The sequence below is a fragment of the Rutidosis leptorrhynchoides genome, chromosome 9, assembly GCF_046630445.1.
Source record: "Rutidosis leptorrhynchoides isolate AG116_Rl617_1_P2 chromosome 9, CSIRO_AGI_Rlap_v1, whole genome shotgun sequence".
Classification (NCBI taxonomy): domain Eukaryota; kingdom Viridiplantae; phylum Streptophyta; class Magnoliopsida; order Asterales; family Asteraceae; genus Rutidosis; species Rutidosis leptorrhynchoides.
The window spans coordinates 374,150,785-374,165,550 of record NC_092341.1 but is presented as its reverse complement, the minus strand read 5'-3'; the positions used below and the strand labels follow the sequence as shown (position 1 = coordinate 374,165,550).

Genomic DNA, 14,766 nt, shown 5'->3' with positions numbered 1-14,766 from the left:
TTACATATGTAGTTCATTGTTAATATACTTAATGATATGTTTACTTATCATAGTATCATGTTAAATATATATATATATATATATATATATATATATATATATATATATATATATATATATATATATATATATATATATATATATCCATATATATGTCATCATATAGTTTTTACAAGTTTTAACATTCGTGAATCACCGGTCAACTTGGGTGGTCAATTGTCTATATGAAACATATTTCAATTAATCAAGTCTTAACAAGTTTGATTGCTTAACATGTTGGAAACATTTAATCATGTAAATATCAATCTCAATTAATATATATAAACATGGAAAAGTTCGGGTCACTACAGATTGACTTGTAGCCTTCCTTGAGCCTTGAAAAATGTATTGAAACTGGGGGAGAATGTAATAGTGAAGGTGTATGAAACAATGAATTAAAGGCTCTCTTAAATAGGCTCAAAAGTTAGGTAAACTGGCCAGAAAAACACCAGATGCGCCGCATCTCCTAAGGATGCGCCGCATTCCTTTAAGTTTGTTGATTCCAGCTAGATTTGGCACTCAGAACTGTCGATAGGAAGGGATATGCGCCGCATCTCCCACCAGATGCGCCGCATCTGGCTCCCAAAATGCGTCTTATGGCTTGAAAACGCCGTATCTGAAACCTTCGGCAAAAACACGCATACAGATGCACCTCATCCCTTTTGGGATGTGCCTCATCTGAGTTTGGAAGTGTATTTCTGGGCTGTTTTCGTTATCGAACTTCATTTTAAGCATCATTTTCGCTGTTGGTCTTCATTTATTCAATCACAATGGACTTTTACAAATATACATGAATTACAATACATACGTACAACAATTACATACAAATAGATACAGAATTAGATTGAAATAACGACAATAAACATGTATGATTTTGGCATTATCAATGATGTTGTTAAGTATGTTGAACAATGCGTCACGTGTTTGCAAGTTAAAGCCGAACATCAAAAACCGTATGGTAAGTTGCAACCGTTAGAAATCCCGAAATAGAAATGGGAGCACATTACCATGGATTTCATTACAAAGTTACCAAGGACGGCGAGAACCTAATTTGATACGATTTGGGTGATAGTTGATCGGATGACAAAGAGTGCCTTGTTTCTTCCCATTCGGGAAGCGATATCATCGGAGACCTTGGCTAAATTGTTTATCAAGGAAGTGATCTCAAGGCATGGGGTTCCTATATCTATTATTTCGGATCGAGATACTCGTTTCACATCTCGGGTTTGGAAAAAGTTTTATGAAGATATGGGTACACAATTGAAATTGAGCACGACGTACCATCCTCAAACGGACGGTCAACCCGAACGTACGAATCAAACATTGGAGGATATGTTACGGGCGTGTATTATCGATTTCGGTGGTAGTTGGGATGAGAACTTACCTTTGGTGGAATTCTCGTACAACAATAGTTATCATACTAGTATCGGGATGTCACCTTACGAGATGCTTTATGGACGAAGGTGTCGAACTCCAATTTGTTGGGGTGAAGTGGGTCAAAGAGAAATCGGGAGTACCGATTTGGTTTTAGAGACGAATAGTAAGATTGAGATGATTCGGACTCATTTGAAAGCGGCACAAGATAGACAAAAGTCGTATGCCGATAAACGTAAGTTTCGCCATGGAAGGGTGTTATTCGATTTCAAAAACGGGGAAAGTTAGCTCCTCGGTTTATTGGGCCATTTAAAATTTTAGCTCGTGTTGGTGAAGTTGCGTATCGTTTAGAATTACCCGAAGAGCTTGCGTTGATCCATAATACATTTCATGTTTCCCATCTCCGTAAGTGCCTTGCAGATGATTCTTCATGGATGCCGTTAGACGAAATAGAGCTAAACAACAAGTTAGAGTATATTGAGGAGCCGATTGCCATACTCGATGAGAAGGTCAAAAGGTTGAGAAATAAAGAGGTGAGGACTTTTAAGGTCCAATGGCGTCGTAGTAAAGGTTCCGAGTTTACGTGGGAACCCGAAGAATTTGTTTTGGTGTATCTTCCTGCTTGTCATGCGGCTTGGATTACGAGGACGCAATCCGATCCAAGTGGGGGAGAGTTGTAAGACCCAAGTTTGAAATGTACACTTTTTGTATATATAAAAGCTGGCGGCCTTGTTTTTATGTTTTGGGCCGCGGCGCGGCTGGTGTCTGATGGGTCAGCTTTCCTTTTTAGAAGATATTTGAAAGGGGCTTTTTGATAAATTCACTTGGGGACGAATTTAAAGCCCCAAGATCAGATCTAGATCTTCATTTACTCCATTTTCAACCACCACTTCCTTTCCACATCAATTCTAGAGAGAGAAAAGATTTCTAGTGTGAGAAAGCTCAATCTAGGAAGGAAAAAGCTTGTTTCGGGTTAAAGTGCAAGTGTTAAAGTCGTACAACTCGCTAATAGCTACGTTTTGATTGTGGTGGTAAGTCTTGACCTTGATTTCCTTACTTTAATTAGTTTAAGGGTTAGGGTTTGGGTTAGTGTTAAACATAAAACCCATTTGATAGTAATTTGGGAGTTTTGGGGTAAGTTTGGGTCATGAGGACTCAAAGATGACTAACCTAGGGTTTGAAATGTTAAATTATGTATATGGGTCTTAAATGGTAGATAATCACTAGCACACTTAGTGTTTAAAGTAAATGGGTGTATTTGGGTTTGGTTAGTGACCCAAATGAGTGTGTTAACCTTGAAATGGGTCAAATGAGTCTTTGATGACCTAAGTGGGCTAATGGGTGCGAAAAATGTGATAACTTTGTGTTAAAAAGTGTTTTAAGACCATATTTGACGATTGATAGGGTTTTGGCAAAGTTGACCCAATTTTAGGGTTAAGTGTGCAAATGGGTCAAAATTGCACCATGGGTCAAAATGACCTTAGGATGGCGAATAAGTTGGTTGACCAACTTGAATGAATGATTGATATATGTGCATAATGTAATAGGTACGTTACCTTGAAGTTGCAAGCTTGATTTATCAATTCACCGAAGGTGTAAGGTGAGTGGAATAATTATGCGTGTACGTATATAATGTATTTATTTGTGTAGTATGAATGTGGCATTGTCGCGATGTTCAAGACACCAAATTCTAAGTAACGAGTGGTATTGTCGCGGTGTTCAAGACACCACATTCTAAGTAACGAGTGGTATTGTCGCGGTGTTTAAGACACCACTCATTGGTTTGATTGACATGTGGCATTGTCGCGGTGTTTAAGACACCACATTGTCATGGGAGTGGAATTGCCGCGGTGTTCAAGGCACCACTCATTGTTGTGATTGACATGTGGAATCGTTGCGGTGTTCAAGACGCCACATTGTCATGAGGGTGAGTTAGTCGCGGTGTTCAAGACATCACCCGGGGGATTAGTGATTACGCTGTGATTAAGTGACACTAATGGATGTTATGAACTCCGACGGTCTTTTATGAGTATCGTTCCCTTGTACGATTGGTTAACCATGGTTGTATGAATTTTGTTTTAGCATATTGAATTGTGAACTATGTGCTATTGGTGTCGCTAACTTATTGTGAATTGCGGATCTTGGTTTATGCATATTGTTTGCATAGTTGTCGAATTGCTAGTTTGTATACGGTATTGGGTAAGTGATTGCAAGTAAGTAGGTTATATATGTATATGTATATGTATAATTGTTGCATTCACTAAGCGTTTTGCTTACCCTCTCGTTGTTACCTTTTTATAGGATCCGGTGTGGACAAGGGCAAAGGTATTCGTTTGGAATAGTAGTGGCATCCGGGGGTTTTAGCTTTTGGAGGTTCGACCAAGTTATGGATAGTTTAAACCCCAAACACCATGCTCTAAGTGTCGTTTGGAAGTTAAACTTTTTGGTGGTCGAAACTCATATTTTAATTGTAATGAGCAAATGATGCTCGGTGGTCAAACGTTTGAACGGATGTCTTAAAACATGTAAACTTTTGTTTATTGAAGTGGCGTGAAGCCTTTTGAAACATTGGATCTTGTGTTTGCGAAAAATTGGCACTTGTGTAATTTAGTTAAGTTGGAATCTACAACAGGGACGAGCCGCGCCGTGGCCCTCATGGGCGCGCCGCGGGCTAAAGCTGATTTTAAAGGTCGAGGGTCTTTATGATCCTGACTTCCTGAAACAGTGTTAAGCAGCGTCGCGACTGGGCTGACCGCGCCGCGGGCTAAGCCTGTCAGGCCAGGTTGGCTTATATAAAAAATATATATATATTTTCGTGGCAATTAGAGTTGGGTTGTTACAATAACTTATGTTGAATATTTAATATTTATAACTTTTAATATAAGTACATTATATAATACGTGTTTGCACATGAAAATATAATTGTCTTATATATATATATATAATTATTATATATATATTTATTTAAAATATTATATTCTTTCATTATGGAAATAAGTCTCAACATATAATATTTATATATATTCCAATATACATATGATAATAATTATTATAGAATTCATGTATATCTAGCCATAGATTTATTTTAATAACAACTTTCTTATCTTGTATATTATTTTACATTTTTAATTTCAATTGATTAAAGTGTATTGTTACATATACACTTATATTTATCTTCATATATACATATACATATATATATTTATTACATACAAGTTTTTAAATCATATATTATTTTACATCTTTAATTTTAACAACTAAATCGCATAATATTTTATTAATATATTTCAGATTACAATATATTAATATCAATTTTACATAGTAATCATATATATTTATATATATAGATACACCTTATTATTTTGTATCTTATTTTACATATTTAATTCTAATGTTTAAATTATATTTTATAATTTCAATTTGTTATATATACATACATTTATATACATATCCATATTTATTTACAAATAATTGTTCGTGAATCGTCGGGAAGAGTCAAATGTTAAATGAGTCCATGTAATAGTTCAAAAATTTTGAGACTCAACATTACAAACTTTGCTTTATTGTGTCGAAATCATATTAAGATAAAGTTTAAATTTGATCGAAAATTTCTGGGTCGTCACAATGCTCTTGTGGTCAGTAGTTATGTAAGTCCAAGGGCATGGAATGAGGAATTTTTCATGGACCTGAAATGAATTTTTTTGCTTGACGGTCATAGTTTCATTTGTTTACTTTAAATGTATTGCTAGTGTATGAGGTTACCTTCATTTGTTTCGATATGGAGTTTGGCAAGTTGGATGAAAAAGTCATGTAAATCCAGTCTGATAAATCATCTAATGTTTGATTTTCACTTTTTTTTTTTTTTTTTTTTTTTGAAAATTCATATATATTTAATTTCCCTTTTTTGCAAAAAAAAAAAAAAAAAAAAAAAAAAAAAAAAAAAAAAAAAAAAGATTTGGCCTTATAATAATAGAGCTCAACAATGAAAATTTTTTGTAGCCGAGTTTAATAAATTCAGGCCCACAAAACTTCTACACAATTTATTCAGCCAATTTACTCCGTATCATCTATCATCGCCGCTCAACATCATCATCTTTATCTTTATCATCAACATACTATCAAAATTAGGGTTTGTATCAATTACTTCTTTCATCTTCAAATTAAATTAAGGTACTGTTCGCAACCCTGATTGAATTGATGACGGAGCCTTCTAAAGTTATTCACGTTCGGAATGTTGGTCATGAGATCTCAGAGGTTTTGTTTCTTCTTTCACTTTCACATCACTCACTAACATTACCACTTTATTTTATGCTATATTTTTATTTATTTCAATTCTTATGTAACAACTTTTTATATTGATTGATTGATTCATTCATTCAATGATTTTATTACTACTACCCATAAATCAATCCGCTGTAATCGTTATTGGGAAATTATTGCCTTTTTAGCTCCGCTACATCACTGATTATAAAAAGAACTGCCTAGTGCCTACTCTCTGCAATATACAGTATAATATAGACTACATACTTCACTAATGAGACAAACCATCTGAGTTTAAGTACTTGGAGTCATCTGAGTTTAAGTACTGCCTAGTGCCTACTCTCTGCAATATACAGTATAATATGGACTTGGGTTGTCACAAGTCAGGTTTAAATCGTATCTTGGTGTGACTAAGGAAAATGGTCTAAATCGGACATCTGAGTTTAAGTACTCCTTTTCCCCTTTACGACCCGTGTACCAATGTCGAACCAGTCCGAACCTAATTTTGTTCAGACTCATCATATTACATTTTTTTGACTAGGTCATGTGTGGAGTAGAACAATTACAACCCAATGTAACACATTTAGTGAAATTGAGAGAGAATCTTATCCGTTTACTTCAATAATGAGACAAACCGTGGAATTTTGAAAGACATACTCCTACACCGAACTTACTTTTTTGTGTGTGTAGAATAATCAACACTTACAAATTGCATGTGATATTTCTTTACATCTTCGTTGTAGATTTTAGAATTGTAACAAATCTATATATATCCAATTTGCTTTTTTCTTCAGCCTGATCTGCTTCAGCTATTCCAGCCTTTTGGAGTCATCAACAAACTGGTGATGCTTCGTGCCAAAAATCAGGTATTTGGCTTTATGATATACAAATAGTAATAGTAATGTGTGTGTGTGTGTTTTAACTGGAGTGTTAAGATGCATCTGATGCATGTTATCCGTTGTTTGATGCATGTTAACTGCCTTTCATGCATCAGATGCATCTTAACAAAAAAAAAAAGAAAAAAATGACTTTTGATAAAAAAAACAGTGTTTAGGGTTTAGTAATTAGGGTTTAGTAATTAGGGTTTTAGAACGAGTTTTTAATACGAACGATTTAGGGTTTAGGGTTTAGGGGTTAGGGTTTAGGGTTTAGGGTTTACGGAGTAAACCCGAAAAGCCTAAACCCTAAACTCTAAATCGGGCTAAATCCTAAAAAAAAACTCAAAAAAACCTCAAAACACGTTAACATGCATCATATGCATTTTAAGCTCCTGTTGAAAAAAAAAATAAAAAATTTATGAATCTACACAATGTCAGTAGATCACGGAATTTTTTTTTTTTTTTTTTTTTAAATTGGAGCTCTAATGTAAAAGATATAAAAATCTCATTTTACTTATCCCCTTATCCCAAAAAAGTCACTTATCCCTAGATCTCCCCCCTATATATATATATATATATATATATATATATATATATATATATATATATATATATATATATATATATGAATGATTTTATGCAGGCTCTTCTTCAAATGCAAGATGTTCCTTCTGCTGTCAGTGCAATGCAATTTTACGCCAATGTTCAGCCAAGCATAAGGTGTGTTGATTACTGCTGCTGTAACTAAAGTTGAAGAAAGAAACCATTGAACTAATATTTGGTTTTTTCTTAGATGCTTTTAGTTTCATTTAACATATATTTAAATGTATGCAAGTATTTTTTCTCTCTTTATATTACGATATCGACAGTGATCAAACACTACTAACAATATTACTACCTCAAGGGGAAGAAATGTTTATGTACAGTTCTCATCTCATCAAGAGCTAACTACTATGGAGCAAAGTACTCAAGGACGGGCAGATGAGGTTGTTGTTATTATGCTATCTGATATGTGATATTGATTGCGAGTTTTTTCATTGTAATATTTTTTTTGCTTGTTTTGTTATATATATTCTTGATTCATGATGATATGATGTGTTTGTGTAGGAGGTTGACATATTTAAAATTCTATCTATTGCTCTTTCTTCTTTTCTCTATTCATTCTATTCTTTTCTATTCATTCTATTCTCTTCTCTCTCTTTCTGTCTATGATTGAACATATTATGGATGGATGGGTGGATGGATGGATACACAAAAACAGCCTAATCGTATTCTATTGGTCACGATTCATCACATGCTTTACCCTATTACCGTGGAAGTGCTGCATCAAGTATTCTCTCCTCATGGATATGTGGAAAAAGTTGTCACTTTTCAAAAGTCAGCTGGTCAGCTTCTTCATGTCTCGTTTGTCATTTTTTTTTTTTTTTACTTTTTTTTCCCTTTATTTTTCTAATATATTAATGTCAGTTATTGTTTTTTATTTTTTTGGTAAGATATTTTATTCAATTAGAAATGTATATAATTTATTTCTTCTGGATGCTTATGCTTTTCTTGTTGTACCATGTAGGGTTTCAAGCACTTATCCAATTTCAATCACGTCAAAGTGCCGTGGCTGCAAGAAATTCCCTTCAGGTATTGGTTTATTTTATCTTTTTAGTTCCCATCTCATCTCATCTGTTATAGTGGTGGTTCAACACATGCAACCTTTTTTTTTTCAGGGGCGTAATATATATGATGGTTGCTGTCAGCTGGATATTCAGTTCTCAAAGTAGATTTCTTTTTCGCATCTGCTATATATTATCTTTATCCTAATCCTAATAATATGATTAGTTAATGAATTGTTGGTTCTCTTACCAGTCTTGAAGAGTTGCAAGTGAACTACAATAATGAACGATCTAGGTGGGTGTGTTAGGACAATTCTTATAATACATCATACTTCAAATTTGGTGAATTCTTGTGACAGATACACAGATTGCTTTAGTATATTATGTGCATTTACAATTATAATTTTGTTTTCTTTCTTTGATAGGGATTTCACTAACCCATCACTACCTTCAGAGCACAAGGGTAGACCATCCCAAGTACGTTATTATCTCTACGATTGTATTTGGCGTTGACTTCATGTTGAAACATTCTAATTTATTTATTTTATCTATTATTATTATTATATTGCAGCCTGGATATGGAGACGCAGGAGGTATGTACACATCGCACAAGTTAATGTAGACGCAGATATTATTCTCGCTTTCATACTTTTTCTGAGCATGGATGGATGGTATCTGATGTATCTTTTATTTTTTTTGTTTGCGTGCCTTTCAGTTGGATATCCACAGGTGGGTTCTCTTTGACCATGTTATTTTCAGTTTATATTTTTTTGTTTTTGTGCCTTTCAGTTGTAAGAGAGTCATCACCTGTAATCAATCAGTTGACATTTTACTCTTAATTATGCATCATGTGTCATCTCTTAGTTGTATTCTGGATCCGTAATACATATACGTATATACATATATGTATGTATGCGTATATATACATACGTATATGTATATACATATATACATATATATGAATAAATAAAGGTTCAAGATAAAACTTATGTGAAGATAAAAAAAGGGCTTCACCATTATTATATTATCTTGTCTAAATAAAAATAAAAATATATATAAATAGAAGTCTCACTTTAAGAAAAATAAATAAGGGTCGCCATTAGAATCATATGTGAAGTGGTAAAAAGGAAGGTTCACAACTGAAAATACATTGTGAATAAAAAGTGTTTTCACCCCTTCAATTTTTCTTTTTTCTTTTTTTACTTTTCGTTTTGGGTTTATTGTTTCAAAATGTGTCAATCCTTACACTTTTTACTATCGTACAGGGTCAAACTTGGAAAATTCCCGTTGTATGTTTTGGATTTCTGAAATAGTCTATTGTATGCATTTAAGTTACTACTACTCTATGTATAGAACTAATAGACGGGTTAAGGACTTAAATGCATACAATAGTAAAAGGTGTAAAGTTTAAAATCCTAATTGAAACCATAAACCCTTTTGTTTTCACCAGATCCCGTACCCTGTGTACATATATTTAAGTTATGGTTTGTGTAACTAGTTATGGTTTAATGGGGTATCAATTTTGTACATTACTGAAATCTAGACGAACAATGCGGCTGCAATTGCGGCTGCTTTTGGAGGAGGGCTTCCTCCTGGAATTAGCGGGACGAATGACAGATGCACTGTTCTTGCATCTAATTTAAATCCCGATGTAAGGCCTCTTGCTCTCACACATACGTTTTTTTTACATTGTGTGTTTTTTGTTGTTGATGGTAATGGTAATGGTAATGGTAATAGTTGTGTTGTTGTTATCAGAGGATAGATGAGGACAAGCTATTCAATTTGTTTTCTTTGTATGGGAACATTGTGAGAATTAAGCTTCTTCGCAACAAACCAGATCATGCCCTTGTTCAAATGGGTGATGGATTTCAGGCTGAGTTGGCTGTACACTTCTTGAAGGTCTCATCTTTTTCTTCTAGAAGCAACTTGCTGGATTTTGTTTTAATAATATAGTGTGTGTGTGTATATATATATATATATATATATATATATATATATATAACCTATATAAGTGGTTTGGTTGGTTTGTAGGGAGCTACATTGTTTGGGAAGCGGTTGGAGGTTAATTATTCGAAGCATCCTAATATTACAATGGGTGCTGAAACACACGAGTATGTGAACTCAAATCTGAACCGCTTTAACCGCAATGCTGCTAAGAATTACCGTTACTGTTGCTCACCAACCAAGATGATCCACTTGTCCACTCTACCACAGGACGTGACAGAAGAGGAGATTATATCCCATCTCGAGGAACATGGGAGCATTGTTAACACTAAAGTTTTTGAAATGAATGGTAAAAAGCAAGCTCTTGTCTTGTTTGAAAGTGAGGAACAGGCAACTGAAGCTCTTGTTTGCAAGCATGCAACCACCCTCGCTGATTCCATGATTCGTATCTCCTTCTCTCAGTTGCAGGCAATTTGAGTAGCAACCAACACATTCGCTTTCATGGCTTCCACAAATTTGCAATCTTTCATTTTATTAAAAACAAGTCGCATAACTATTCGTTTGTTTTAGTGTGTACACTTTCTCCCTCAGCATTTTATTAGCTGCCGGTGCCACTTTTCCTTTTCTTGTTTTCTTTCTTTTCTTGCTACGAGTACTAGTTATTATAGTTATTTCTGGTTGTATTATATATTTCTACCGCTTCATGCTATGTGTGTTCTTTCGTTTTGTCTAGAAGTGTGTGTGTGTGTGTTTTTTTTTTGTTTTTTTTTTTTTTTGGTTTTTTTTTTTTGTCTAGAATGAATTTCATACATAACATGTACGGAGTATGTGTTTTGGTTGGCTGTTCGAGGCGTGAAGTTGGGAACCATAACAGTGCATATATGAAACTAGCACAATTGTTTCATTGTTTGACATATTTCTACCTTTTCTGTTTTTTTTTTTTTTTTTTTTTTTTCTTCCTCAATGGGGGTTATGGTTGTGGAAATCAGTATTAGCCGTTCTATGTTCCTGTCAAATGCAAATCTAACCATTAATCTATAGTTTATATTAAAATCTTATAATGATGATGTCATTATTAGGTTAATTCCTTTGTTAAGAAAAAATCAAAAAGAAAAAAAAAATCAAAGAATGGTGGGTGATGTCATTAATTTAAATAATTTTAAATTAAAATTAAATTTTATTTAATTAATTATTATTATTAAATCTCATTAATAATTATTTTAATTAATTAGTATTATTAAATCTTATTAATAATTATTTTAATTATTAAAATAAAATAACTTTGAATTATTTTAATTAATTATTTTGAATCGAGTACGGGAATGTATAAAAGCGAGACAAAAGGAAATCAATTCTAAATTTATATTTTAATTTACACTTTTAAAATAAAATGACAACCAATATTATCTCTTATGATTGGATGTTGATTGTTTAATATGCATTTTAGGTATTTGATGAAATGTTCAGCTGACGAGTTTCTTAGTTGGGCTATGTGGTTCCACGGGTCATTAAACTAAATGACTTTAGCATTTATTTTCACTTAATACCTAAAACATATCATTAAACTGTTTCGTTTAAATAAACCCGTAGTTCCACGAGTAATTTCACTAGTTTAATTTATGTACTTAACTAAGAATGTTCTTTCTCATAATGCAAATCTGACCATTAATTTAATTTATGTACTTAACTATGTTCTTTCTCATAGTGATACTATCTTAATTTTACTAGATTAACCTTGCCATCTAAAAAATTGCTCATAACCTCTTCCTAAAACACAATAACCGACCATAAAAAAAAAAAGAAAAAAAAAAAGAAAAAAACTCATACATATTTTCACACATTAATTTTTCACGCTAAAACGGAGGTTATTCAAGATTCTGAATGGATGGAACCCGTACACATTAACTTAGGAATTAGGATGTCATCCATCGACCATCAATGGTTGCACATCAGGTATGTAATTCTGTTTTGAACTTATTGAATGCGGATGTGTAATTGAAACATGATTATCGACATCAATCCCTAATTTCCGTTTCAAATATTAACTCCTAAATTCCGTTTAAAAACCTTTTCCCATATAACAATGGATGAAATTAGGGTCAAGTGTTTTCTACTCTAAAATATTTTTTGTGTTTGTGTTTGTAGCATGATCCTCATGGCATTGTAACATTGAGTGATGATATAGATGGTTAATATCATCAAACACTAGAGCAACAACCATGGACCTCCTCTAACGAGGTAAACTTGGTCCTCGTTACATTGGACCTTTTAAAATTCTAGAAAGAGTTGGTTAAGTTGCGTATAAATTAGAATTGCCCGAGAAACTTTCAAGAATTCATAATACCTTCCATGTATCTCACTTGAGAAAGTGTTTAACTGCACAGTCTACGATTGTGCCATTGGATGAGATTGAAGTTAATGAGCAACTTGGTTTTGTTGGGGAATCGGTTGAGATACTTGATGAACAAGTGAGACAAATTCGAAATCAACCGACTAAATCATTTAAAGTAAAGTGGAAGTACGGTAAAGAATTAGAGTACACTTGGGAAACGGAAGAGTTTGTGATTAAACATTTCCCGTCGGTTCATCAAGCTTGGATCACGAGGACGTGATCTAGTCCCAGTGGGGGAGAGTTGTAACATCCATTCTTTTTATTAAATATTTTGGGCTGTTTTTGACAAGTTTCAAAATCGAGGGACTGTTTGTGTAAATAAAAATAAAAAAGAAAAAGAAAAACGTGATAAGAGCAGGAGATGAGTGTGGAAACCTCATTCTTACATCTTCAAACTTCCAGACTTGTTTCTAAATTGTGTATGAAACCCTAGTGAAGAAGAAACCTTGAATTGGCGAGAAAGGAGGCAATTTCAACCCAAATTAGAGCTTGTTCTTTGTTGCTCTAGCTACTAGACTTCAATTGCTACTTAAGGTAAACCCTAGAATTCGAAATTTATGTTTAATCTTTGAATTGGTGTTAGGGTTTGAGGTGTTAAAGGTGATAAACCCTTATACCATAAGGTTTTGGGTTTATTGAGTCTAGTAAATGGTTGTGTAACACTTGAATGTGGGTTTTGGGTTGGGTGTTGATTTGTTGACTTGAGGGTAAGCAATTGGTAATTCTTGTTGCTTGTAATTGTGTTACTATTGACCATGTGTTTAAAGAGTTGAGATAAATCAGTTTTGGGTACTGACTTGAGTTGGTCAAACTAGGGTTTGATTTTGTACATAAGTATGTATTGAATTGTGTTGGTCAATAGTAGTCAAGTACAATTGGGTTAAGTTGCACTTGTGATAGTGTCTTGTGTATGTGTAATTTAAATTGTGATATATAGTTTGTGTTGTCTGATGTAATAGGTGACTTGCATCAACTACTTGTGGACTGAAGGATTTACCTGCTAAAAATTCATCAAGGTGAGTTAATAAATATATGTATGTGTGCATAATTGTGTATACGTGTGTATTAATGGGTAAACAAGTTGGTTTATCCAAGTGGTGAAGTGACTAGCTAATTTAAGTTAGTTCACTTAATGTTTGACTAACCAAGTAGGGTTGGTCATTTAGTGATTTATGACTTAACTATTTATAGTTAGTCATATGGTCTTAGGACGAAGCCAAGTAGGGTGTAGTCTTAAGATGTGATGTGATTTGGTTTAACCAAGTAGGGTTAACCAAGTACATTGTGATGAAACCAAGTAGGGTGTAATTACGAAGTGATATTGTGTATTGTGAGGCGTAATCACAATATGGTGTTATTTGTTATGGCGAAACTAAGTAGGGCGTAACCGTAATGTAATTGTGTGTTTATTGTAGTAACATGTTATATTTGTTTCTACATGTTATATTAGTGAATTGGTGATAGTGAATGTGTATTTGTATGAGATAACATGCTTATTTAGAATTACATGTTATCTTAGTGATTTAATGGTGATATGAGGAATTGTGTGATTTTTTGTATATTTATATATGTTTATTATCCTCACTAAGCGTTAGCTTACATTTTTGTGTTTTAATCTTTTATAGATTCGAACGTCGGAAAAGGAAAGGGTAAGCTTGGATAATAGCTTGTTGAAGGGCATTTGCGGGGAGGCATTGCGTACGCTTAAGTAGCTTGGTTAAGTTGGGTAGTAGTCCTAAAAACCATGCTCTATTTTGGTGTCTTTTGAGGTTAATAGTGGTAATGGGTCAAAATTACCACCTCTGTTATGTTATGGTTTGTTAAAACTCAATAATGTTATAAAGTGGTTGTAAAGAAGTTATAATGTATGTAAGTACGTAAATAAGCAGGTTGCAATTGTGCAAGTGTTTTGAACTTGATATATATATATATATATATATATATATATATATATATATATATATATATATATATATATATAATTGTCATTTTTCGGAAGTGAGTCAAGGTCGTTTCAAATGGTATAGTATCCATTCAGCCTAATTTGCGGGGGTTTATACCTTTTTCGATTTTTGTACATTGATATTCAACAATATACACCCTCTGATACCAGACAAAACCTGATCCTAAAGGCACAAGCTTTTTTGAGACACAACTCACAAGTGAAATTTCTAAAATGGTTTGTTTCTTGTCTAGGCTAAAATGGGTCGGGTTGATATCATGTAAACAATTTGTTTGTGTTTTTTTAACGGATATCGACATCGAATGCTCTCAT

General features: G+C 33.4%; 1 protein-coding gene and 1 long non-coding RNA gene across 3 annotated transcripts; both read left to right on the top strand.

The window, feature by feature from the left end:
- The first annotated feature begins 5,422 nt into the window (after positions 1-5,422).
- On the top strand, positions 5,423-10,808 carry LOC139867649 (polypyrimidine tract-binding protein homolog 3). 2 transcript variants are annotated; one of them, XM_071856015.1, is made up of 14 exons: positions 5,423-5,667; positions 6,468-6,539; positions 7,195-7,271; positions 7,456-7,537; positions 7,813-7,936; positions 8,119-8,183; positions 8,270-8,319; positions 8,409-8,450; positions 8,581-8,632; positions 8,727-8,748; positions 8,871-8,884; positions 9,699-9,806; positions 9,911-10,054; positions 10,187-10,808. In XM_071856015.1, exons 1-14 carry the CDS (start codon positions 5,611-5,613, stop codon positions 10,574-10,576), a joined length of 1,299 nt encoding a protein of 432 aa, XP_071712116.1. In that variant the 5' UTR covers positions 5,423-5,610; the 3' UTR covers positions 10,577-10,808. The 2 variants fall into 2 exon arrangements, with proteins under 2 accessions (XP_071712116.1, XP_071712115.1); XM_071856014.1 differs by having other exon boundaries at positions 7,456-7,540.
- A 1,833-nt stretch (positions 10,809-12,641) lies between these two features.
- LOC139867531 (uncharacterized) lies at positions 12,642-14,395 on the top strand. The gene is made up of 3 exons (XR_011765869.1): positions 12,642-13,025; positions 13,451-13,507; positions 14,117-14,395. It is a non-coding gene; the product is annotated as an uncharacterized lncRNA (long non-coding RNA).
- Positions 14,396-14,766: the final 371 nt, after the last annotated feature.

Coding starts and splice junctions, on each gene's coding strand:
- LOC139867649 (XM_071856014.1), top strand. CDS start 5,611: ATGACGGAGCCTTCTAAAGTTATTCACGTTCGGAATGTTGGTCATGAG. Junction 7,541..7,812: donor AAGGACGGGCAGATGAGGTT/GTTGTTATTATG, acceptor ACACAAAAACAG/CCTAATCGTATTCTATTGGT. Junction 7,937..8,118: donor CACTTTTCAAAAGTCAGCTG/GTCAGCTTCTTC, acceptor TGTACCATGTAG/GGTTTCAAGCACTTATCCAA.